The 25,514-nt window shown below is 41.1% G+C and overlaps 2 protein-coding genes across 5 annotated transcripts in view; one reads left to right on the top strand and one right to left on the bottom strand.

Annotated features, from left to right (window-relative positions):
- BCL2L13 (BCL2 like 13) overlaps positions 1 to 12,037 on the bottom strand; it is a 45,069-nt gene extending 33,032 nt beyond the window's left edge. The window contains exons 1-2 of one of the 4 annotated variants that reach the window (XR_010832106.1): positions 11,296 to 11,776; positions 6,873 to 7,062 (exon numbers count right to left, since the gene is read on the bottom strand). Coding sequence is in view for 3 of the 4 variants with exons in the window: in XM_066998911.1 (XP_066855012.1) it covers positions 6,873 to 6,993 (121 nt within the window). In the remaining variant the exon portion in view is untranslated. Of the gene's footprint in view, positions 1 to 6,872; positions 7,063 to 10,891; positions 11,243 to 11,295; positions 11,777 to 11,910 lie in introns of those variants that run through there. The other 3 variants (XM_066998911.1, XM_013172974.3, XM_013172975.3) reach the window with 3 other exon arrangements.
- A 1,267-nt stretch (positions 12,038 to 13,304) lies between these two features.
- ATP6V1E1 (ATPase H+ transporting V1 subunit E1) lies at positions 13,305 to 24,638 on the top strand. The gene is made up of 9 exons (XM_048080632.2): positions 13,305 to 13,470; positions 16,469 to 16,534; positions 18,036 to 18,145; positions 18,635 to 18,701; positions 20,536 to 20,625; positions 21,852 to 21,920; positions 22,378 to 22,472; positions 23,350 to 23,437; positions 24,027 to 24,638. The coding sequence occupies exons 1-9, from the start codon at positions 13,438 to 13,440 to the stop codon at positions 24,087 to 24,089; spliced, it is 681 nt and encodes a 226-aa protein (XP_047936589.1). The 5' UTR covers positions 13,305 to 13,437; the 3' UTR covers positions 24,090 to 24,638.
- Positions 24,639 to 25,514: the final 876 nt, after the last annotated feature.

Raw genomic sequence — 25,514 nt, 5'->3', positions numbered from 1 at the left:
CCGCCTGTTTTCTTTGATTCGTCTCTGTTTAAATCCACTTAAATTCACTATAGGCATTGTATCACCTTCCCCTTTTCTCCATAATGGACATACAGTGTGTGAAAACCATAAAAGCAGTAATACCAGTTAACACACAATATCGTTAGTTTTCACATCAGCAAAGTCTAGCTTACAAGGTCACCTACATTTGAAAAATAAGTTAAAAATCCACAGAATCAACCCACCAGATGTGTACTAATGTTTACACATGCAATGTTCTCTCTAACAAGAGATTTGTGAGAAATTCTTGGTAACCAATGCACGGGTCAGTGTAAAATGTTTACATTTAACTGAACAGTTCAAAGGAACAACAGATAATCAGTCAAATTCCATTTTCCTTAACCACACAATTTTATCATCGTCACCACATGCAGAATAACTTTAGCTTCTGAAATCCCCTCCCAAACAGCCTGTCACTGAACCATAAATTCCAGAGGGGAGCAAAGTGTTCCTCTTTTTGGTTAACGAACAGAGGCTTACTAGCGCCTTGTCAATCCCCTTAAGGCTACCTCTTTGAAGGACCGTACCACAGCTTCACAGCAAGCGCAACATGTATGCGCAAGCACTAACTCTTATTTTAACCTGCACTTCACCCTGTATATGAAAGGAGCGAAGGTATTCAGAAGAGTTCCTGTTCTCATAGGACTGATGTGACGATGATCACACATGACAAGCTGTCATACTTGATAATAAGTCACCCAGAAAATGGAAGGAAGAGAAATTCCATTGCTACCAGCATACAAAAGAGCTGTTTAGATAATCAGTGCTGCAGTCAATGGTTTCCATCTCGTAACACCCACAACTTTGCAGCAGCTGCTGATTCCAATAGCACCTGACTATTCAGACGTGCCAAAACATCAAAAACCTACCCCTCGTGGATGAGTGACTTTGCACTGTTTGTCCCCCTAATTATCAATGGACTTGAATTTGCTGCATCTCCCGTATGTTGACCCCTGGCAGCAAAAATTGCACCCAGTATTGGGAGAATAGTGTATTCCAAGGGCAAAGTTCCTAAGTGGCAGTATCTTTCTCCTCCTTTATACATCCTCAAAGTTTGTTGGCAAAAAGGTAGAAGAAAACAGTAAAAAATAGCTTCTAGTAGATAAAAAAATCATATGTTCATTCTTTAATATTGCAAATGGTCGCACCAGAAATGGTACTTGTAAGATACACAAATGCTGAATGCTTTCCTACGCTGAAAATACAGGTTTGCCCATTAAAAGCTTTTGATAAACTGACTCTGAAAGGCCTCTTCCCAACCCAAAGACACAAACTTGTTACACATTCTTACAAGAAGTTAATTTGTTCTACTTATGGAAAAAATGTTCTGTTTTGCACAATTTTGTTTTGTTAGGATTTTGTTTTTCAGGTACATGGAGGTAACCTGCAAAGTAGGGAAAAATGTCTTCTGAAAGTCCCTGTCTGTGCTTGATGATCACTGACGATCAGACACTGTTAGCAGCACTAACCAAATGTAGTACTTCAGTAAGACTCCACCATTAGGGCCCTTACAGGTCAGTCCCAATTCAAGACTGACCTGTTCCCCAACCTACAGCCTCCGAGGAGGAGGGATGGGAAGCCATGCATCACCTGGAGAGCCACCACACCTTATTCGACAGTGTTTGTGTTGCACTAAATCTAACAAGAGACAACAGGAGCTACAGTGAAAGACTATAATGGTGTTTGCCTTTTTTTTTTTTGTCTTTCAACAAGAAAGCCTTTGATGTCACAGACTGCTCCCAATTTTTTTTCTTTTATGCCTGCAATTGTAATGTACCACTATCTCCATCCTCAAGTTTTTCCTGATGTTTCTACATCAACTTCTATATAGTAGACATTCAATTAAAAACGTATTTTCAGCATGGCTCCAGTATTTCTCTAATATCTCACACTTTTTAAAATGACAAGAAAAAACACATACAATTTCTGCAGTCACTGAGAAGTGACAAAAATGTAAGAAATCTCCTCATAAATGTATTCACTTTTTTCTTTTTAAGGAAAATATTTCCATTACCCCTGCAAACTCCAGAATCCAGACTGCCATACACAGAAGTAGCCCTTGATTTTAAAAGGTGTTTTAAAGCATCCCTTTATAAACCGTAGGAAGGCTTTGCTTTAAATAAACTGAAAGAGTTCAAAAACAGTAAGAACCAACAAGAGACGAGACATTGCCAGCTAGCAGTCTATTTTTCTTGTGGACAGTGAGGAGGCTTACCTAATTCGCATTCCTATCAGGACTACCTCTTTCTTGTCCAATTCCCACCCCAAGACCTCCCTTTCCTTGCCTGAGCTGAGGAAATAGCTCCTCCATAGCCATGGAGTGGATTGTTCCCACATACAATGTGTGGCATTTCAAACTGTGACTTTTCAGCCTAGGTACATATGTTTTGCCATAACAGTGAAGTTTCTAAAGAATAAAATTAAACACTTAAACTTAAGATACTTCAAAAATGCCTTCGTTTCTTACAGACCAGCAATAGGTGCTACGAAGGGTTATATACTCTCTGACAGCCACTCCAATAGTCACCTGAGGATGGAAAATTGTGCAACAACAGTTACCCTACCTGTAACGGTCAAACCACATAAAAGAGATAAAAATGTTACTACATTTGGGATGGCCACCAACGAGTCTTGAGATCACCTGAAATGCACAAATCCTGACCATCTCTGCATACAACAACAGTTCTGGAAAAATAACAAAGCATCTCTTTGCAACCTAATAGATAACTAAGAGCTTCTACACATTTTAAATGAATACACTCATCTGTTGCCTCAGACTGAATGAATTTGCACAGATGATATCTTATCACGTACATTACATCAGATTTCTCTGACCAATTTATGTTACTCACCCATCTGAAAATCGACCAAAAAGGAACAGAATTTACTGGTAACGGACTTCAACTTAAAGAAGCTGAACTGGGTGCTATGCAAAATCACTATTCTGCCAAAACTAGAGTAGAAGTAATCTCTAAAACTATTCCTCAGTTAAGTGTGCTGGATTTTCCCCCGGAGGCACCAAAACCTACTACAGAAGACTATCTGAAATCAACCATGGGATACTCTAAAGCTGTAACGTCAAATGATTGTTTTGTCCAATAAATCGCTTTCCTTCAAGAGCCTAGAAATCTGCAGATGGTTCTCTCCTTAGTCCCTGCACTGAACAGCGGTTATCTAAATGAAACTTTCAAACTAGTAATCAGATGTTAACTTAAGGATCAGCCTTCTTTGTCTGAACTGAGATGTGTTTGTAGCTGTTGTAATTGAAGCCACATTTCTTGCAACAAAACCAAGACTGAGCAATAGAGCCCAAAGGAAATACAGTGAGGTAATTCTCCATGTAATTTGTCTGAGGTTTCTCTTTACTAAATAAAATGTCTCTGGAAACCATCACTCTAGTAAACTGTATCATGTCTGCAAAAATTGAGAAGCAAATCTTAAAGACTTTACTCTTAGCTGCGTTTTCGAACAGAAAGACATGTCAGAAAAAGCACTCTCTAGCACAAAATACAAGAAAGCAGAGGTTTTAGGGAGATGACTGTAGCAGGGGAAGGCAGGTGAATGGACAAAAGCATTCGATTTCTCCTACCAGTTCTAGCAGAGATAAAATAGCACCACTGTTCTTAGGAAAGACTTTGTTGTTGTTGGCTTTTTGATCCAGATGCATTCTGTAGTTTAACTGGATTGTAGAAATTTCACTAAAACCTGGGAGACTGCTGTAGGAGGAGTCTCAAGAGAGGTATACAAATACTAACTACACCTGGTGTATCTCATTTCCCCATGTTTTAAATATATATGCAATGGAAAGAGAGAAGATCCTCAACAGGTGATTCAAGGTGGCTATAATTAGGATCCTGCTCTGAACCGCCCTCTAGAGGAGTCTCTTACTCTCCAATAGGGAAGGAGATTGAAGAGATTAACATAAGAGTAAAGCCAGCCTTTCTGAATACTCACCATATATTTATTATATGATACAGAAATCAGAAAAAGAGTAAAGACTTACACTCTTTTTGCATATATATTTTTTTAGATCCAAGTATCATGTACCAGAGGCAGTATTTCATACAAATGACATGCATAAAACAGAGGAGCATTCTGCAGCTAAACTGGAAATAACCAACAGTCAAACATCACTACTTTAACTGTTTCCCATGAAAGGTCTATCAGCACAATAGCAGACTAAAACTGAACACGATAAGTGACAGGTACTCTGTATCAGAATCTTCTCAACTCATAAATCAACAGCATTCAGCCACAAAGAAAGAAGCACAAGTGACTGGAGTTCTAAAGTACCACAAAAAGCATTAAAAAAAAAAGGAATTAAGGGTCAGTCAAAATTTCAGTTCTATGGTAGATGACACCACATGAAAAACACACTGACAAGAATGATGTAGTGTCATATTATTGCTATGCCTCATGTCTTCATTACAAAAAACAGAAGTTTTCTCTTCCCAATGGGATCCTAAGCAACAACAATTCATTTTCATTTACTGGCTTTCACATCTCTCGCTCCAAGCAGGTTTCACATACCACCCTTGTTACTGTAATACCCAACCACCTTCCAGCAGCACATTAGGCGGTGCAGGTAATATCCATTACAGGCTGCTTGTTCTCTCCCTGCCTCTCCCCAGGGGAGAAGCACGCAGCAGACTGCTTTGGTACAGCTTTCACCAACTGTGCACCAGCCACGTGCTAGGCAACAAGGAGACACGGACTGCGTGTAGCTACTTAATATTCAAACAAGATGCATACAGCACTTCAAAGCAAACACATGGCTGCTACCACACAGAGCCTGAGAGTGTAGCTGGCTGCTCAATTACAAGCAATGAGAAAAGAAGCAGGCAAAATGATAAAAAGTAACTGGTGGACAAATTAAAGATGTTGGAAACAGGCAAAGTAGAAAAGTAGCAGGGAAAGTAAGTTTGGGAAGAATGGAATAAATCCTTAAACAGAAGGGTAGTCTTGGCACGGAGTTCAGTAAGAGCCTGAAGTCTATCCAAGTCATTCAACACAGAATGAGAAACAACATAGAAGATGAAAAGTAAAGGAAAATTATTTTATCCACAGTTGTTGATCATGAAGTGGTAAAAACACTGAAAGGGAGATCTGATTACAGCAAAAGATGACTAAGGGAGGAAAGGTTGCATTCACTTTCCGGTCTGGGGAACAAGGGTGGGGGATATACAGAATTTCCTGTTTAGAAGGGAAGGTTTAGAGCAATGGGGATGACAGCACACATTTGGAAACAATTAATACTTTGGGGTATTTTAATTGTATAGTTGTAACATATATTTTTGCAAATTGTATAGTTGTAATAATTGCAAATTGTATAGTTGTAATATATATTATTGCAAATGCAACTATATCCTGCTGTCCCACAAGTGAAAAAATCTAAATAGTATCTGAAAAGTATATTTGTTATCTTTACTTAAGAGCTTAAAAGTCCTCTTAACTGATAATAAATTTTGTATTTAGGCATTTGTAGCTTTGTCTTTATAGTTTTATTATTGCTCTTTAATTCAAATATTTCCTAGAGGTTTCAGTACTAAGGAACTGTCAAAGTGCTTCCTCACAATTTTCAAACATTTCAAAGGTAACGAGCCAAATTATAAAAAGAAAGCTTTAAGACTAATTTTCCTTTCTGAACCTTGCACTTACAGAAGGAAGCAGACTCTTCCACAATGTAGCTCTGTACTTACTTGATACATTATCAGTTATAGACCACTTATCCCAGATGGGCTGTTCAGAATGAGATGTTATTACTAAAGTGAGTACTTTCTCCAGCAAATGGTTTTATGAAACAGCACACTGACACGAAGGTGCCTCTCCTTTCATGGACTGCAGATGCAGTCACAGTGGAAGAAACAGACATTTCTTAAATGTATAAAGTTTAGTTTTACACTATAAATAATATAACCAGTATACCCTATATGCTATAGTGCCAAACTGATAACATTATTTCTGTCATATCTTTGATGCTCTCTTTCTTTTCAGGCATTTCTCAGTTCAAAACAGATAGCTTCAGTAAGTGACAGCATACTTTCTCAAATGCTTGCCCAAGAAAAAAATATTCTGAAGACTGTCTTTTTTTCCTTTTTTTTTTTTTTAATATGCCTTCATCAGAATAAGTTCTGAATCACAGGAACTAGTAGCAGTTGAAACATCATCAAGAACTGACAAGCAACCAAAACAATCTTGACAAACAATGTTGTTTAAGTGCTTGCCAACACAAAATAAATGAAGTCTTACTACCTAGAATATGAAACACCATCTATCAAACTTCTTTTATTCTGCTTAACCTCCTGTATGTATAAACTAGTTCTGGAAGAAACATCTGACTCCATGCAGTCCTTGACTCCTTAAAAATAAATGAATAAATAGATGGAGTGTAGGCCAGATTAAGTCTCATCTCTACGCTACCACTGACTGACAACAACAGAAGTGTTAACATAATTGGGCAAAACTATTTAGTACATGAGATTGCTTAAGTAGTCACTCCAAGTTTACGCTGGTAAACACCACCTCACCCCTGTTTAATTCTACTTGCCTCCAAAAAAGCAAACATGGCCTGATTCTTAAAATTGCTTAATAAAGATAATACGTATCTATCCTTCCTAATCTGAAGATAACTAACAAAACCACTTATTTGCTTCATAAACACTGATCAGCCCTGGCACAACTCAAATTAAAACAGCAATCTCAATAAAATATCTGTTTCCATCAGCATCTCTTCCCATTATTTTAATGGAATAACACAATTAGGAACTAATTGCAAAAATAGTTTTTTTTTATGTAAATAGGTACATGTAAATACATAAATATGTAGATATTACCTTGAGTTGAAGCAGGAGGATGCTCCTGTGGCTTCTCTTGTGATAAAAGCCCCAGGTAGCTGAGAACTACATATTTTGTTTCATAGTGAAATCCTACAGGCACAGCAGTAGAGGACGCCATCAGGTTGGCTTGCAATGTGTCAGCGCTCTTATTGGGCACGTAGGGTTTTCTCTGGGTTACTGATGAAAACTGTAAGGAAAGAATACGGTGAGGTTTTTTTGGGTTGTTTTTAAAAAAGTTGCAATGGGTCATGAACTCGTACATAACAAGGAATTACGTAACAATCATGAAGTAATATCCAGAGTTTTGCCTTGATATCCTATGCATTCTCATTTTAATAAGAACTATGCAGAGTTAAACCAAATGCCCTCAAGTCTAGGGCCCTGTCTGACTGTTGTTAGCAGTGGAATTTCTCACTCCCGCTTGGCATACATACTCTCACATTAAAGCAAATTAAATAGTTCCTCGCCATGTGTTTGCCTTTTAAATGCCTCCCAACTCAACCACATACAAATATATGCACGCAGCCGTGCAAAGAGGTTTTAAGGATTCTGAAGCCTCAGTTAACTACAACTGAGAGTAAAAATATCAGCTTTAGGGGAATCTCCCCTCCCCTAAGCCTCAGATGAGTACTTTTCCAATTCTGTTTTCTCAAATTCTGTATCATGATGCTCAAGAATTTTAACGCAGAAAAAGTGTCAATTGTCTCAACCACGATTGTCTCCAATTCATTTTATTGTTCCAACAGCAATGGAAAACACATGGTCAACACAGGAAACGCCACATTCATTGTAGGGACTGGAAGAACAGATGGTCATGTGTCCTGGATTTCTCACCCAGACATTAAAACTCATAAAACAGAAATCAGTGTCGAACAGCAACGCCTGGTCAAAGAATTTCCCTGTTTCACTATTTGTTTAGTTGCTTCTTCAGACATGCAAATAACATCAGGAAAAACTAAGGCAAAGAGAAAAAAGTAATAAAAAATAATAAAAAAGTAAAAAACATAAAAGACAAGGGGAAAAAAAAACTCAGAAGCCAACATAAGTGGGGAAAAAAGCTATACAATTGACCAAAACTAATCAACATGCCTTAGCTCCTTGTATTAGGAACGGTCTGGATAACTACTTCCAACCAACTTGGTACATCGAGTAGCAAACAGTAATTGGATCTTGCAGATGAATTTTCAAAATTAAGTTCTCCGTCACTTCAAAGAGTCAGTCTCAAACAAGTAGTAGCTCACACCTGGCCATCAGAAGGGATGCCTAACTGAAAGGCCAACACAAGTGTCCATTCTACGGAGCAGATACTTCATAGACACGGAAGGAGCTACAGAGTTTACAAGTGTCAGAGTGCAGCTGTGTTTATAAGAAATACGTAAGCCAAGTTTACAACTTAAAGCAGTGAGGATGAGAAAAACCCTACAGGTACATAGAACGCAAACTGGAACATCCCAAGAGGGCTCCTGATTATACTGGAAATGCTTTGATATTAAGAGAGAGAACAAGGTTCCCAAACCAAAGCGCAAATGGCAAATGAAGCCTCAAGATGAAAAACAATCATAATAATAAACAGAGCAAGAAAAATATTGATCTGTTCAGCTATGTAAAATTTGTAGGCTAACTTCTAATCCCCCTCCTCCCTGGAAAGGAATCCAGCTTAACAGCAGCGCAACTCCTTACTGAGCATAAACAGAGCCTCAGCTACACTGCAGCATCGTCACCTTGTGAGTAGGTAGCTTGGCACAGAAAAATTGTCTGTCAAACTAAAAGCTCTAACAGGAAAAGAGTTGGTGGAAAAATTGGCTAAGCATTCCTTCATCTTCAGTAACTCTACTTTCTGAAGCTCATTCAGTATTGAAAACAGGAGGACTCTTTCATGAAGACTACGCTTTGGGAAGCTCTGCCTCTTCTCACGTATTTCAAAATGCTTCAAATCCTTCACCAGGAAGGTTCACTTCAGTCTTTGCTACAGCTTGAACTGAAGCAGTCATTCATACAGGAAAGAACCAATGTCAAAACTTTAAGCCAAAGCTCAATGTATCGTGCTTCAGAAACATAAGCAGCTATAGCAGCGGATAAACACAGCTTTTCTACAATATACAGCTACCCTTCAGCCGCTGTCACAAACTGAGATTTTAATAAAGATGGGAGATTTGGAAACAACAACTGCTAGGGAGACGATAGGATCATAAACAATAGATGTGTTCTTCAGAGCAGATCAACAGCTGTGATCACCACAGCACCAGATGTAAAAGATGCCATTCAGCAAAAAGCAAAAGCTCCCCACTACAGCTTTGTTTTGTTCAGCAGAGATCCACAGTCCTGAAACCAAGGCACTTCCTGCGATGCCTACAAAATGAATGGGAGCCCTTCAAGGCAACTGAACAGACCTATCCGGGAAGAGGCAGCCTGTGGGTGGGCCACAGGAATCCAGACACTACGCTGTGCATCAAAGAACAGGTCTGAATACATAACAAACACCATTCTTTAAATCAGAATTTCAAATCAACACAGAGAATGAAAGGAAAAAAATACAGTCTACCAAAACAAGAATGAAACTCCCTATCAGCACAGTGATCCACATGCAACCATGAGGCCTAATTCATGAAAATTTTGGCATGCTTAGCTCAGCACCTCTGGGGGGGAGCAGGAGGGAGGGAGGGGGAGAGAGAAAGAGAATCAGACCACAACTTATTTAAATAGTGTCTAATGTTTCCCTGGGAAAAGAGTGGAGAAAAAAGCTTAAGACGTAAAAAAAAAAAAAAGTAACCAGTTTGGTTGATGTATTCGGAGAGATACTTTTATACTGAAATGACAAGGAAGACTTAAGAACTTGAATGGAAAAACTGTCTTAAGCCTCACGTAAAAGCATTTCAGACTGGAAATGTACTTCAGAATTGCTGATCTTCCTTTGAGAGAAGCCCACAATGAAATAACTAAATTACTCATTTTAAATTGTGAATGATTATTTTTGTTTTCAAAAAGAAATAGACAAATATTGACTCAGATACTGTAAATATTGCAGAAAAGACCATTTTTCAGGAATGAGTGGGTTTAGAACAGGACACACACAGCTTGAAACACCAGACCAGAGGAAGGAGAGCTTTCCATTAGTGGAGCAAAATGGAAAAGAGTCCAGAAACTGTTTAAGAGAATAAGACAAAGGCTTGTCTGGGAGGTGTAGTGGAGCAGGGGAAACAAGGCACCGTAAGAATACATAAGCCTTCAAACCAAGTACAAGGGGGCTACTTCTGGTTAAACAGATTTATTTATTGCCTCTTAAAAAAAAAAGAGCTCGAAAATATTTCTAATTATTTACTACAAAAAAAAAAAATCACCTTTCTTAATTCCTGCACCCTTGGGGGAGAAAAACCTACACTTGTTCGAGCTTACTTAGCTCTTTACTCCTCCAGCCCTGCTGTTATTTGTTTTATGTGGGCTGAGCTCTTCAACTGACCCGAGCATGGGAGTTTCAGTCAGACTGACATTTCCTCGCGCAATCTGTCACATCTTAATCCACAGGAGAGTTACACATTGGATAAAGGGCAACGCAAATCTACCAATGAACACGGTGAATATAATCCCTTAGTGAGGGGGCTCAGCTGTGTTTCAGTCCTCTCCTGAAAAATCCTACTGTGCCCCAAGCTACGCTTACTGTGCATCATTCAACAGCCAAAATGCAATGACGCTGACCAGCGGAACAATTCGCCGACTGCTACTAAGGATTACTGCACATCTATTTGACTGCAGCAGTTGAGGGACTTGCTTTATGAGTTTGGAGCTGTAGCCTAACAAATTATTTCGTTTATACGCAAAATACCAGGTGGTCAATACCGCTACCAGTTTCTATCGGGTGCACTAAGAACAGTTCCAAAAACAACAGCACAGCCAGAGATTGCCTTCTTTAAAACACCACCACCACATCATCGTGACTGTAGCGAGCCCCACTTGAAAACAGTCATTCCAGGGCTGGAAGCAGTTCCCATCTATGGCCCGGGTCGCTGAGCCTCACTTACCAGCTACAGGCTCATGCCAGACCGCTGCTCAGACAGAGCACGTCCCGCTGCTGGAGAGTTATTTCAACGTACGTGTGTTCTCGGTCAGCGAGCGATCACCCGTGCACAGACAGCAAGGTTGAGGGAGGCAACAAAACCGCCGGAGTTCAAATTGTTTTAGGGAAGCATGCCACTGAAACGCTCCTGGGTTTGGTTCATCTTCCTGATACCAGTCCCTGTAGCAGGTAACCTCACTCCCACTTCTCTCGGCTCACCGTATCCACGCTCCCCTACAGCCCCACGTTCACACGGGGCTCTTCACTCACACGCACCCCATTTCAGAGAGTCGCTTGCAGGACATGCAGCTACATAACCACACCCCGCACCGACACCATGGGAAACGCTCGGGCGCCCCGCAGCCTTACCAGGAGGGCTGTGAAGGGATTTCGGGCGAGACCTGCGTGCGCGGGCTCGTCCGGCCGCGCAGCAGTTTGCCTCCCAGCACACCTCCCAGGGCAGGTAGGGCTTCCAGAGCACCCGACCGCGACCAGGTTGGCAGACGAATCCCTCGGCGTGCTCTTCCAGCGATACACACCGCTATGACTAAGAGATTGTTTTTAATAAACCGAGGACGACGGGGTTGAAACGTGCCAATCCCTGCTGGAAAGGGATCGATACCGTGTCCATTACTGATCCTCCAGCGGCACTTAATGGGTGCAAATACTGGAAAACAACATAGCCCTTGATCTGGGCAGGGGCTTTAGCTGACTGTAGAAGGAAACGTTAATTAAGCAACGTTTCTAGACAAATAGCTCGATGTCTTTCAGGAACAAGCCCAGAAGCGTACGGGTTCCCCATTTTCCACGCCCGCCCCACCACGACACCCCCGAGCCCCGCAACACCCAGGCACCGGGTAATGGCCGCGCCCCCCCCCCCCCCCCCCCCCCCCCCCCCCCCCCCAACCGCTGCGGGAGGGGGCGGCAAACACAGAAATAAACGCACGCCAATAAACCGCCCGCCCGCCCCCGGCCCCTGCTCACCTGCGGCGGCGGCGGAGGGGGCGGGGCCGGGCCGGGCCGGGCCGGGCCGGAGCCGCCTGCGGGGGGCGGGGGGCGGGGGGCGGGGGGGGAGGGGGCGAGCGCCCGCGCCGGGCGGTGAGGGCTCGGCCCTAATTTGCCGCCGCCGCCGCCATGATGGAGGGGCGGGGGCCGCGCGTCACGGCGCGCGCGTCCTCTGCGGCGTGGGGGCGGCTGCGCGGCCGCGTCATGCGCCGGGGGGGGGGAATGACGCAGCGGCACGGGGCCGGGCCGGGGGGGGGGGCGGCACCCTGCGTTACTGCGCTGCGGGCGGCTACGCGGGTGGGAGCTAGGGGTTTGGGCTCGCGGAGAGGAAAGTTACGGGTTTTTGTGTAAGGCGTGCTTCATGCCGAGGGGAAGCGGGCTCGTGAGAAATTGAGGAAGCAGAAATAAGCCGGGGGAAGCGTGGATGTGGCACGCAGGACGCGTGACGCTGGTGTGTAAAGCACAGTGCGGTTTGCTCCGGTGAATGTGCCCGCAGAACGCAAACAGAAGCGTCCAGCCAGTCAGGGTCAACGTGTACTATTTATTACAGGTTACAGAGGTTGCTTTAAAACTTGTCATAAAGTGAACAACAGAAGCAGTAACGAAACCCAGATGAATCAGCACATCGTGTGGAAATGGTCCTGAGTCGTTCTCGATCGGAAAATGGCAGGAGGCGATAATACAGAGGCTGTGACCCCCCCAGCGTACTGTACTGAAACTGGTGCTGCAGTCGCTAACCCTACAAGTGCGCCCAGCCCCAGAGGCCCATCACACCGCTTCCCATAAAACACCCCAAAGCCCCTGACCTCCCGCCCCACTCGGTAACCCAGTCCCACCCCTCACGAGGGCTCGCTGTGGCCTTGGGGTTTTCTCTTTGTGCTCGTTAATCCTACACCGCATCTCAGGCACACGTGAAAGGACAGTTTTGTTTTACGCTGCCAGTCCAAACCTGAAAAATGTGAGATTTCATAAATACTATTTCCCAACTTTATACAGCTGGCGGCTGAAAGTGACCTTGAGATACCGAAGCCTCCTATGATGAGCCTAAAGCATTGCAAAAAAAATAAAAAAAAACACACACACACAAAACTTTAGGGTTTTCTAAGCACGCTTCTCTCAGTGTTTAATTTGACTTGAGAAAGTAAATTAATTTTTTCTCGGAAGTAGCTCGTTTTTTAACGGAAGCACGGTAAATATTTCTGTTCCGCCGGCCACGACGCGCCCCCAAGCCGGGAGCGGGGCAGGGCGTCCCGCACCCACCACAAGATGGCGACCGGGAGCCGGCGCGACATGGCAGCGCACCGCCGCAAGCCCCGCCCCTCCCCGTGACGCCGGCGGGCTCCGGGGCTCCGATTGGCCTGGCGGGGCGGAGCGGGCGGGGCGGGGCGACGCGGCGGTGGCAGCCGTGACCCGAACCGGATTCGATTCGATTCGATTCGATTCGGTTCCCGTTGGCCGCCGGCTCCCCGCAGCCCCGCCGGCTCCCCGCCGCCCGCCGCCGCCGCCATGGCGCTCAGCGATGCCGACGTCCAGAAGCAGGTGGGGGCCTGGGGGGCTGCTGGGGGCGGGGGGACGGGGTTCGGGCCCAGCTCCGAAACGGGGGTGGGGGGAGAGGTTTTACACGGGGATCTCGGTGGGAAAGGGGGGTGATGAAGAAAGTGGTTTTTATTTTATTTTTCCTTGGTGGGGTTGGTTGGCCGTCCACTGATAAACTTCAACTGAAGCCTTTTGAGGGTGTGTTGTTGCCAGATCATGACGAGAGGGCACGTGAGTGATCATCTGTACCATCCGCAGTGCTTAACTGTGCTTCCAGGCAGATAAATGCACTACCCTGCATACATACCGTCCCGGATATTTCTCTTTAAGGCTTTTTCACCTTTTCTACACATCTATCCTAAACCAAATTAGCTGTCACTTAGCCCTTTTGTGTGGCCTTCAGCTCTCAGATGCCTATTTCAGTTCCATGTCCCAAGCAGAGCAGTGCAAAGCAGCTCCTGTGATGGAAACTTCCAGGGCTGAAGGCTGGCTGTGGACGCTTCCCCCTGGGTGAGGGCACTCTGTCCTTATTGACAGTAAACAGGGCCCCTGCCTAAAAAACTGCTCCTAGCCAGGCTGAAGACGGCGTGCGCTGTTAAAGGCTGCACGGATCCAGTCGGTGCTGGCCAGCGGGGCTCCTGCAGGTGACAGGCAGATCTGCCGAGTTCTACGTGTCCTTTGCATCAGAAGTGCGTCGTGTCTCACTTTCTCATTCAGTAAACATAGTCTCTTGGCAAGGAAGCATCACATTGAAAGTAAAATCGGTAGGTCATCTATCTCCAAAAGGAGAATTGTGGCGTTACATTCCCTTGCATTTTATTTGCAAAGCTTGCTGCTTGTATTTTTTTACTTCCTCTCCCATGAAGATTATAAAAATAAAGGTGACTTGCTGTGGTCTTGCTCAGCTGCTGTGGGTGTGAACTTCAAAGGTTATTTCAGGATCTGTGGATACACTAAACACCCAGTGCCAATAGAATTTCACACCTGCAACTTGCCTGTCGTTCTGCACTATTGAACCTGGGGTGATCCTGTTGACTGGAAAAGAGAATGCAGCTGATAGCACCACAGTTCTACATGTGCATAAATCCTGGTATGAACCTACCAGATGATCCTCTGAAATCTTAACTACTGATCATGGTGCTTTCAGTAATTTTCACATTGAAAATCAACCCTGCTTATCAATCTTAGATTTACTTGCTTTCTTCCGTCAACAGTGTTTAATTGATTGTTACATCTAATATCTTTAGGTCTGGAAGCCTCACTTAATATCTCTTTTCATTCCTGTGAAGAACAAAATGGGATTTCAGTACAACAGACTGCAAAAGGAATAACAATGTTCGGTCTCACCAGACATGGCAAAACAGATGACATATCACCTTGCTTCCATCTTATTCTACTTTGTTATACAGAGGACATTTCTTGAACATCTGAAACTGTTTAAAGTACTCTTCCAAAATTTGGAAACTGCTGCTATAGAAAAGTCCTTAGCTTCCTTCCACACCAGGGTATTCAGTGAAATTATTTACATGATTTATCTGCCTGTCTTGTCCTTTCTGAAATGCATATAGATCTAAACTTGATTTGATCGGCCATCAGATCAGACAAGTGGGATAAGAAACTGACCTTGTAGGTAGACTTACATTTAGAAGTGTTGCAAACTGGAATTAAAATAAAAATTGTTGACCTGATTTTGAGGATGTAGATACTGTCGTTCACTTCTTCCACTGTACATGCCTAAAATCTTCCACTTGTCTGTTCACTTCTGGTTTTTAGTTTATATGGGCATGGTGCTGTCAGCGCATTGGTTCAGTTCTCAAATTGGCACCTTTCTTATCTCTTTAAAATGTCTCATTTCAGATTATATGAATTGTATATGAGATTATATGAATAGAATCTTTCATGCAAGTTTATTCAGACCAGATTGAAAAGTGTCTTGCCATTAAGTGCAAGCAAAAAGGAGGGTTTCATGGTCCACTTGAGTGTACGGTTCTCTCCATCTGCACTTGGAAATGGCTGTACAGTTAAAAGTTGCCATTTGGTTGGGCAGTGCTCTAGGTTTGAACCTAAATTTAAGCCTGGTCACAGAATGGCATAAGATAAATAAGCAGAATTTAGTCTAATTGGTTTCCCTGTCTTTGAGTTCTTGGACCTGTGCTTTATAAAAGTGTTTCAGGATGCTTTCAAAACGTTTCTTCAAGCTGAACTTGTTAGTGTGTATCTCTCTCTAAAGCAGCATGTGATATACTTGATGTGGTCTTGATCAACTGGTGCTGCTGTCTCTGTTTTCTTCCCCAGCTCCTCCAAACTAATATTCAACTACTTTGTAAAGTCACATGAACTATACAATGGCATTTTTAAATTAAATTCATTTGTCTCAAACCAAAGACCTTTCAAGTTTTTACAGCATTTATTACATTTTTCAAGAAAGATTTCTCAGGTGTATAAACGAACTTCTCGTTGTATAGACCTGGCCAGAGCAGTCAGTAGCCCTTTGCTTTGCTTCGCCTGTTTCTGGTGTGGAAGGCCCAGGTTTGTGTAAACGACACCTATGTCTGACTTAGAGCAAGGGCTCAAGGTTCATCTATACTTCATGTGAATGTTGTAACAAACAGACTACTTTAATTTTACTGTGTAAGGATTTTTTTTTTCCTTTACTATTGGAGGAAATATCCTCATTCAGTGAAGAATGAAAATACTCAGGCTTATATAAATTTAAAATTTTGTTTTATATTTGCATATCTAAGTACATTTTTCTAGTGAAACCAGTGAAACAACATCACAGAAACTTATTTAACAGCATAATAATTTGATTTTCTTGGAATCTGTGTTAAGCAGAGGTGACTCTTTGGCCTGTATGCTCAATTTAATTCCTTCGAAAAACAACACTGTGATATAGATTAGTAAGTGGAATTGGAGGGGCCTACTATACAAACGGGGAATATATGTCTTCCCATCAATATCCTTTCCAACAGAAAATGTTTTCTTTTCTCTCTTATTACAGATCAAGCATATGATGGCTTTCATTGAACAGGAAGCCAATGAAAAGGCTGAAGAAATAGATGCAAAGGTAAAAATGGAAGTTCAATGTCAGTAAGTGCAAAAGGAGAACTGCCTCTGACATCCTGGTTTAATAGTTGCAGTCTGAGCAGTCTTAGAACACTTCTGTAAAGTACAATTTACTTCGCATTCAGTTATTATATAGCAAAAAATGGTGCTACCAAATAAAGTTAATGTTTGCTAACTTCTGTGAAATCGTAACAAAACTACTGAGTTGGATCTGTCCTTTTGTCCAAGTTTTCTTAGTGGTTCTTAAATGTGAATTTATTCCTATCCAAGTTCACTCACTGTTTTCACACAACCAGGAGCGCTGAATGGTAATGTGAATAGACTAAAGTAAGTGGAACACCTTTCCCTACCTCCTATTTATAATTCTAATTTTTGCTTGATTTCCATAGCATGTCAGGCAGAGACATTAGTAAGAAATTGAAGCGAGGATGCTAATAATCTAGCACAAATGTTCGTTCATGCACAAAAATGAAAAAGGCGAAAGTTAAACTGGCTGAATTGTTTTGATGAAAGCTTGTTTTGTAAACACTTTCATAACTGTACCTGAACCTGTGTAGCTACCTGCAGACTTGCTTCTAGGTGTGTTTTAGTAGGTGTCCTGGGAAACTACATCATAAATTTATATTTAAGGCACGAGTTGAACTCTTTGAGGAATTCTTCACTTAGGCTAAACCACAAGACAATGAGTTTGATATTAACCTGGTGATAGAATATGGTTGTTCACTGAAGTAGGAGTAATGGTGCCTTATGACCCTAACAATCTGCATTATACCAACACTAAAATATATGCTGAGTCCAGTACAAGCAAGATGTTTTACTATTATTTTTTATCTCCCATAAACTTTTTGATCAGCAAAACTGTTTAATAAGTTCTAAATCAGGTATTGCTGTTTATCTCCAAAGACAAGTCAGAAGTTGAGATGGATACTACAGTATAAATAAGAAAACTTCCCATGTGTTTGTGGTTTCATATGCTAATGGGCTAGGTTTTATGAAAATGTAATAGCTATACTGTCAGTCTCCTTGTGTAAGAATTAAGAATTACTTATAGTAACATACTTTGTGGACACCAAGTGCAGGCTGGGTTATTTTAGGTAGAACCTCTTGTAGACAGAAATGAGACTAATTCTGTTTAAAAAGAAAAAAAATCATGCCTGGAGCTCGGATAGAATGAATTGTATTTCCTGACAGTGCATACTATATCTGTTTTGTAATTGTATGCCTGAGGAACAAATAGTGCAAGGAAACGTGTTAATCAACAGAGATATACTGATGAAAAAAATGGATCTTAGCAGGGTGTGAGCTCAGGAGTTCAGCAGGACACATGCTGAACTCCCTTTGACTTGCATGTTGGTTGAAATGCTTTGTTTATGTGGAACCATAAATTGTATCACCCTACCTTATCTGTAAATGCGTTCTTAAAGCATGGCCATTTCATTTGATTCTATTTTTTTCAGCCCGTGGAATCAATTTCCGCTTCAGTTATTTAATTTTTACTGTAGGCAGAAGAAGAATTCAACATCGAGAAGGGTCGCCTTGTTCAGACACAGAGGCTGAAAATCATGGAGTATTATGAAAAGAAGGAGAAACAAATTGAACAGCAGAAAAAAATGTAAGTTACTTAGGTTAGATGGTTGGCTTCAGAGCCTGAGCTCTCATCTTATTACTAATTTCATATAAAACCATTCTTCCCTTGCAAATGGGCAAATTGTAGCTAATGTATTGAGCTCTAATTGTGAGGTTCTAATTTTTCTGGGGAGTAATTATCCAGGGTGAGCTACAATAGTATAACTGGTAGGAGGTGTGGTGAAAGAATCTTTCATTTTTCTTTGTGTGGTTAATGTCTAAAACTCTACCCTGGTTTATTACTGTGGGAGAAATGATTGTGTTAGGTTTAGTTTTGGTAGGTCTAGTGCAGTATGGGGTTCTGCATTATAATCGTTTGCATGGATTCAGAAACAGGTTCAGACGGATGAACAGGCTTTGTTATTAAACAGGGTGGTATTGTTATCTTTAAATGTAAAATATACAGTTGAACACTGACAGAACTCCAACATTTAAAGTCTGATCGACTGATTCAACTTTGTCATGAAACTTGCAGTCAGATGTCCAACCTGATGAATCAGGCAAGACTGAAGGTCCTCAAGGCAAGGGATGACCTTATTGCAGTGAGTATCTTTGTAGTAAAGACACAGAGGTTCTATTCCTACCATCTGTTGGGAAATGATCTTATCCATATTCTAAAGAAAAATATGATTTGTGATTGAGTAATATTTGCTTCAACATATGTTAGCTAGCTTTCCCAGTTAACCTGAAAAGTCTTTAAAGATTTAGTCTGGCTTTACTAATCTGCTTTAGCTTATTTTCAGTTTCTATTGCCTGTTCTTTTCAGGAAATCCAGCTTTCTGCCAAGAGCATTGCACTTACTAGTTGTATCTATCATTTAGACAGTAGCTTATTTCATTAAAGAACAGAAACCTCTTGCACGGTTTGTGGAACTTGAAGTTCTGTTTGCATGATTTAACATCTGTTCGTTAAAGCTGGTGTGGCTTAAGCAAGTAGGTTTAAAACACCACTCACTGTTTTTTTTTCTGTCACCTTTAGTGGCCCCTAGTATATGGAAAGGTTTGCTTCTTGTTTTAGTGGGTGACTGATCTGTGTGTGCATGAGTAGGGTGAGTGATCATTTACCAGAGCGGGCTACATTTAGTCTTAGTTTAGCCTTACACCATGTGTAGTGTATTCTCATTTTGCTTATTATACAGCTTGCAGGTTTCCTATCACTGCTTTTCTTATCCTGTCTCAGAAACAGTTTGAGTGTTCTGTATTTTAGCTAGATGGTGCTGTTGAGCTGTTGGAAAAACTGCAAGACCTGTAGAAACCAAGTATTAAAAAAAAATGGTAATGTTGCTTGAGTCAATGCTGCTATGAAAAAGGAGAGTTAGCAAAAGAAAATGGCCAGTTTATTGGTTCTTCAAACCTAGTTTCAAATTTTTAATTGTATTTACAGTGGGAAGAAAAGTGGGTGGCTAAAGAGCTAACTCTATTGTGATAGTCTCTGCTGGGTAATCTCTTCCTCATTTATCAGCTGACTCAACCTCATGCTTCTGAGTAATGCATAACACTCTTCCTTATTTTAAAACCTTTGAAGTCACATGCTGCTACCTCTTTCTTCCCTTATCAGATCTTTTACCTCCTTTGTGAACAATAGAGAGGAGCACTTCCAGAAATGCCCTGTTATTCTAGGGTGGACAGTATAACTAGATTTGACCGCGAAGTTGAATTGTGATAGTCTTATATTTTACTGCTGATTGTGTTAACATGCAATCTACTCTTAAACTCCACAATACAGGACAGTAAAGAAGGGTTTATACCAAATTTTAAAATTCCTGTATCTGAAGTAATTATAATTATGGTTCAGTTCTAGGAGCTTTCTGAGTTGATTCAAATTTCTTCAAAATTCAATCCCATCTGATGTTGATTTGCAGAATAAAGACATTCAGAAACAACTACTTCAAATTAAAAATAAGCTTTCAATTTTGAGTTTCTACTTGCATTTACTTATGATTAAAAATATCAAACCTGAATGTTGTTAGATGTAAAGATAGGTTAGATTTCTTTACTTGACTACAAAGCTGAAAAGGTTAGTTATTTGGACGACTTTATTAGTTTACATTAGGCAACCATTTATAACATATTTAGTTTGTGTGAATTAATGTTATAAATACCATCATTTTACTACTGAGGTCCCCCTTTTTCATGAAGAAAGAATTGTTGTCTGGATGTATTGGGTTCGGATCAGGGCAGGGAGGGGGGAACTGTTTGGAAAGGATGTTGTGCCATGCACATAGATGAAGGTCTAGCTTGGATGAACACCAGCTGGAGTGTACGTTTACGTGTTGGCAGGGTGTGATAGCTATAATAGGAGTACAGAAAGTTGGTAGGCATGAAACCAAATGCCAAACAGATGGGCTCTGCTGATCTGATTTTCTTCTGAATGTAGGATTTGCTGAATGAGGCCAAGCTAAGACTTGCCAAGGTGGTGAAGGATACTGCCAGGTACCAAATACTGCTGGATGGACTAGTTCTACAGGTAAATATTTAAATCGTACCAAATAGATGATTGCAGCTCTGTCCTCCTGTGCATCTTTCTTCAAACATAACCAACTGTAGATGTTACAGTTGTATTGGAATCTAGATCAAAAGTTGCTGGATGATCTTTGAGTTTTAAACATCACTTCTGCTATATCTTTTGATCTTAGATTCTGAACAGATAAAGCTGCAGTTTATTTTGTGGTATAGAACCTAGTAGACCAAGCAGCTGGCTCCCATTATAAGAATGGTTGCAGATGCGCACACATACGTTGTAACATGCACGTTTAGGATGCACACTTTAAACTTCTGTTGTAATTAGTTGGAATGAGTCACTCAAATGCACCTTTGACTAAAGCTGTTCCTTCAAGCCTAGAAGTCAGTAGTTACCTGCAAAGCTAGTCCTGGCTTTGACAAATTTACTACATTATGGTGTGCATTCATGACACATACAAAGATAAATCTAAGCTTTGCATACCAGTCCATCCTCTAGCTCTGGAACTTCACTGCTGGAAATCTAGTAAGTGTTGGCTAGGGTCACTTGTGCAACCACTAGTGCCACCCTCTGGTATGATCAAGTCCTTTTGCCATAAACTCACAGAAACCAGCCACAAACTCTCCTGTCTGTAGTTTAATGACAGAGTGTTCTTAATAGTGTTCCCTTCCAGCTGGTGCTTCCAATTCAGTATTTTTGTTTCCTTGTCCTGCTGCTGCTGTATATCAAACAAACCTGTCTTGTTCATGCAAGCTGGCTGTGTGTCTTGGCTCATTAGATTTGATCCACTGTAGTACTCGCATGTTGCTACAGGAACTGCAAGGCTGGAATTATTAGAACAGGCACCTGAAATTGCAGCCTCTCTTCTCCAAGAATGAGAAAGCTGGCAAGCTGACACTCTGGTTGGACAGCAATGATCCTTACACACACATGTACATTATCTGGGCAACTCACTCCTGTGACAGACACGTTTAGTTGCACTTGAATTCCAAACTTTAAGCTAACACAAGAAAAACGTGATCCGTAGTTGTAGGCTCTCCCAGATATCATTGCCATCCTCTCAGAATGTCTGCATGGGGTGCACTTGCAAGCAAAGAACTCGTTAGAATGAGCTAACATTGTCAGGTTTTGTTTTTCAAATTGATCAGCTCCTTTCCTTTCTTGGAGTTAAATAATTCTAAGACAATTAAAATGTCAGTTTTCTGATACTGTAACGGTTATCTTTTTTACAGGGATTCTACCAGCTGCTTGAGCCCAAAATAGTTGTTCGGTGCAGGAAACAAGATCTCCCTATGGTTAAGGTAAGATCTCCCTATGGTTAAGGTAAGACACCTACAATTATGACAGTATCCTTGCTCATGAAGGCTGAGACCTGGTTGCAAATATTTGCTGCTCAGATCCCATCTGTATGACAGGAAAACAGCTAAAGCATGTTTTCAAGCTGCACTTCTGTTGCAGGTACAATGCAAGACAGCAAGTATGTGCTTCAAGTCAGGGATCATTTCCTTGCTTGGGCATTACTTAGGAAACTTTAAACATCGCTACAGCATTAATAACAATTGTTTTTGGCTCAAAAGCTGTACTAAAATTTGCTTAATTAAAAAAAAAAAACCCAATTCCTTCATTTTAATTCCTACAAATGAATAAGCAACCAAATCCAAGTGCTATTTTTGTGCTATTGTTTATCAATGATAAACAATATGTTTATGATGTGCTATTGTTTATCAATGTTAATTGGAGGTTTATCTTGTGTCCTAGGCTGCTATACAGAAGAGCATTCCAATCTACAAAAATGCCACAAAAAGGGACGTGGATATTCACATTGACCAAGACAACTTCCTGCCAGAGGAAATGTAAGCAAAATGGGAGTCCCTTATAGAGAGTGCTAACTTAAATTGCAAGCCACAGCTCTTACTAGGACAGTCTTGGAAAATTATGTATGTAATATCCCTGCAGTGTCTACTGCTGTTCTAGTGGAATTTGGCACTTCTTTCTCTTAATCAAGTACAGATTCTGTAGCTTCCTCCAGAGAAGCACTGTCTCAGTCAAAACTGTCAATAAAAGTTTTGTGCAACCTCCAGCTGTTCCACAGTATTGAAGTATACAATAACTGTGTGTAGAAACTTAACTAACTGTTGTTTTTTTTTTGAGAGGGAGAATGCAAATGTAGCTCTGCTTTCTGTCTCAAGAGGAAGCAAACTGAGTCATAAGGAATTATGTATGGTGCTGCAGCATAATGACTTGACGGGGTTTGTGTCTGTTAGGTCTTGCAAGGCTGTATTTCCATATAGTATGATAAAGAACATGGAACAAAACTGTATATTCTGAAAGTCAGGGATCGTTTTTTATGTATGAACAAGCAAACAAAGCTTCTAGCACTCTTCTTCGCTTCCCAAAATCTAAAAGTGTTCTATTAATAATAAAATACAGAGTCTGAAGCTGTTTTGATGTGACAAATTTCATAGTACTGTTTGTATTTAGATCATGCTAATGAGTATCCTCGTATGTAGCTATGGTACCCAGTAACTGAAGATGCTCTGCACTACTACTTTGCTGCATCACTTTGTGCTTACTCTCATTAAGGCAGGATCAAATGTATTTATTTAACAAATGAATACCTACACCTCTGGCTTTTCTACAAGAACTCATTTGGGGTAATGTCTCTGCCAAATTATAGCTTTGAGATGTATCATAGCTGTCATGACTTTTATGTTTACTTTCCCTTTCTAGTGCTGGAGGAGTTGAAATTTACAACAGTGATGGTAAAATTAAGGTTTCTAACACCCTGGAAAGTCGGCTGGACCTTGTAGCTCAGCAGGTGAGTTTTTCTCACAACCAAGGTGAACAAGATGTAATTAGCTAGTTTTGTCTTGTAATTAAATCCTTGTGTTTTCAGTGCACGGTAACAGTCCCAATAGTGTGTGGGATCAGATTTTCAGTATGGGTGACAAGAAGTTACTTTTGAATGGAAAGAAACAAATTACCTGCTGCTTGCGCTTCTCTACAACAAACATGGCTTTTCCCAAAAATGATACCTTTTGGACTAAGCATCAGCATAAAGCTCTAGAAGTTATGGTACCAAAAGACGCTGATGACTATACTGCAGTCAAGATGTTGAAATATTGAGTTTAACTTTAATTTCTGAATCCTGCTTGAGTACTAGAAACGTTGGCTGAAACCTTGTATTATAGCTGAAATTACTAGATCTTGCATCTCTTCCTTGTGATGCAGTATAGGTACTCCTTTAATCTATAGACTAGCAGGCAATATGTGATCAGATAAAGGCTTCAGAAAACACAAATGAATTGACTTCTCAGTTTAGAAGACTAGTCTAGCTATCAAACTGCCCGCAGCAAGGAATGCTCGGCAATTGTATTGCATATAACTGATGTATTCTTCCTCAACAGATGATGCCAGAAATCAGAGTGGCTCTCTTTGGTGCTAATGCCAACAGGAAGTTTTTGGACTAAACCTCTGTAAGAGAAGGTGGGATCTGTTCCACTGCCATACTGAAGGGATGCAGAAGCATCTGCTAATTCGAAATCTTGAAATGTAACATTACTGTGTCATCCAATATCTCTTCTTCAATGGAATAATTTTGCATACCTGCTGTGCTTAGCCTCTCCACTTGTGGTTAGAATGTATAGCTTAAAGGATGTGAAGACATGTATTCATCCAAAAGTGACACTAGAAAATGGAGGCATTTGGGCTCTTTGCTTTCCTTGCGCTGTTGTGGCCCTGTAAAGACCAGTGGTCCGTTTAGGGTCACTCTCTTTGCTTTGGCCTCACCTCTTTCAAGTTGTCCAATCTGTGACGTAAATTACTGCGCTGCCCATGGGAAATCCCTTTTCATTTAAGGTCTTCAGTTACAGAGGGCATGCATTCCTTCCCAGGGTTAGTAGTTTGATTCATGTTACTTGATCAGGCAATTTTCTGTTCTGTATATGTGATTTAAAAAAAAAAAAGCCTGAGCCTGTAAAACTTTATTTATTAAAATAAAAAATGTGTGTGTGTATAGAGTTCCTTGTAGTTTCTCTCTGGAGGATTGGCAACAGCCTTTGAAAAGTGCGCTTGTGTGTATAAGGACTTACTACTTGTGGGTTCTCTGTAATAACTATTCTGTGAAGCTAGAAGTCAAGCTTGTGGAGACTGTAAAGCTAATTGCTTGAGTAGTGTTGGACTGGAGGCAAGCCTTTTGCATAAGACTCTATTATGAGCTCCAGTCTTCCTAAAAATGAATCAGTAGTTTTGCTATGTGATCCCTCAATCATCTTTCACAAGAGAAATACAACTGCCCTATTTTCATACAACAATCTATTTACATACAACAATCTATTTCCAGTTACAAGTTTGTTGATTCTGTGAAAAAAAATCCAAACCATACTTCTGTAGTAAGTATGACTGAGGACTCAAGGAACAGCAGCTGACTCTGTCAAAACTATTCTCTTAATTGTTAACCTTTAATACCTTAAAGTTTAAGTAACACAACTGTCTTCACTACCTAACCTGTTAAGATTTATTAACGCTTGTCCTTTGTTTCTGCAGTGATGACTAGTGTTGTCTCCACCTCCTCTGGTGTAGGACAGAAAAATTCTCTAGGTGACTTTCCACACTACAAGCATCTATCAGAGTACCTGGCTCTTCACCTAGTGTTCAGTTCTGAGACTTGCTGAATGGAAATAAGAAACTGCACAAACAAATTACTGCTTGAATGTGTTGCAGTCATCTTCTCTAAATACCGCAGTGATGTAGGAATTCTATATTGTGCCATGAAGAGTACTTGCCAGGTTGCAGCACCACTGCATTATGCAGTGTTTTTAACCTGAGGCCCTTTCCTCTTAAGCAGAGGTGCATGCTCTCGTGTAAAGTATGTTAAAGACACTCAATGCTAGATA

This window comes from Anser cygnoides, chromosome 1 (genome assembly GCF_040182565.1).
Source record: "Anser cygnoides isolate HZ-2024a breed goose chromosome 1, Taihu_goose_T2T_genome, whole genome shotgun sequence".
Lineage (NCBI taxonomy): Eukaryota > Metazoa > Chordata > Aves > Anseriformes > Anatidae > Anser > Anser cygnoides.
This window is presented reverse-complemented; position numbering and strand designations above follow the sequence as displayed.

What these genes read in the sequence shown, in the direction of transcription:
- ATP6V1E1 (XM_048080632.2), top strand. Translation starts at nt 13,438, where the DNA reads ATGGCGCTCAGCGATGCCGACGTCCAGAAGCAG. An exon ending in ATGCCGACGTCCAGAAGCAG is followed by an intron (nt 13,471 to 16,468) that starts GTGGGGGCCTGG and finishes CTCTTATTACAG; the next exon opens with ATCAAGCATATGATGGCTTT. An exon ending in AAGATCTCCCTATGGTTAAG is followed by an intron (nt 21,921 to 22,377) that starts GTAAGATCTCCC and finishes CTTGTGTCCTAG; the next exon opens with GCTGCTATACAGAAGAGCAT.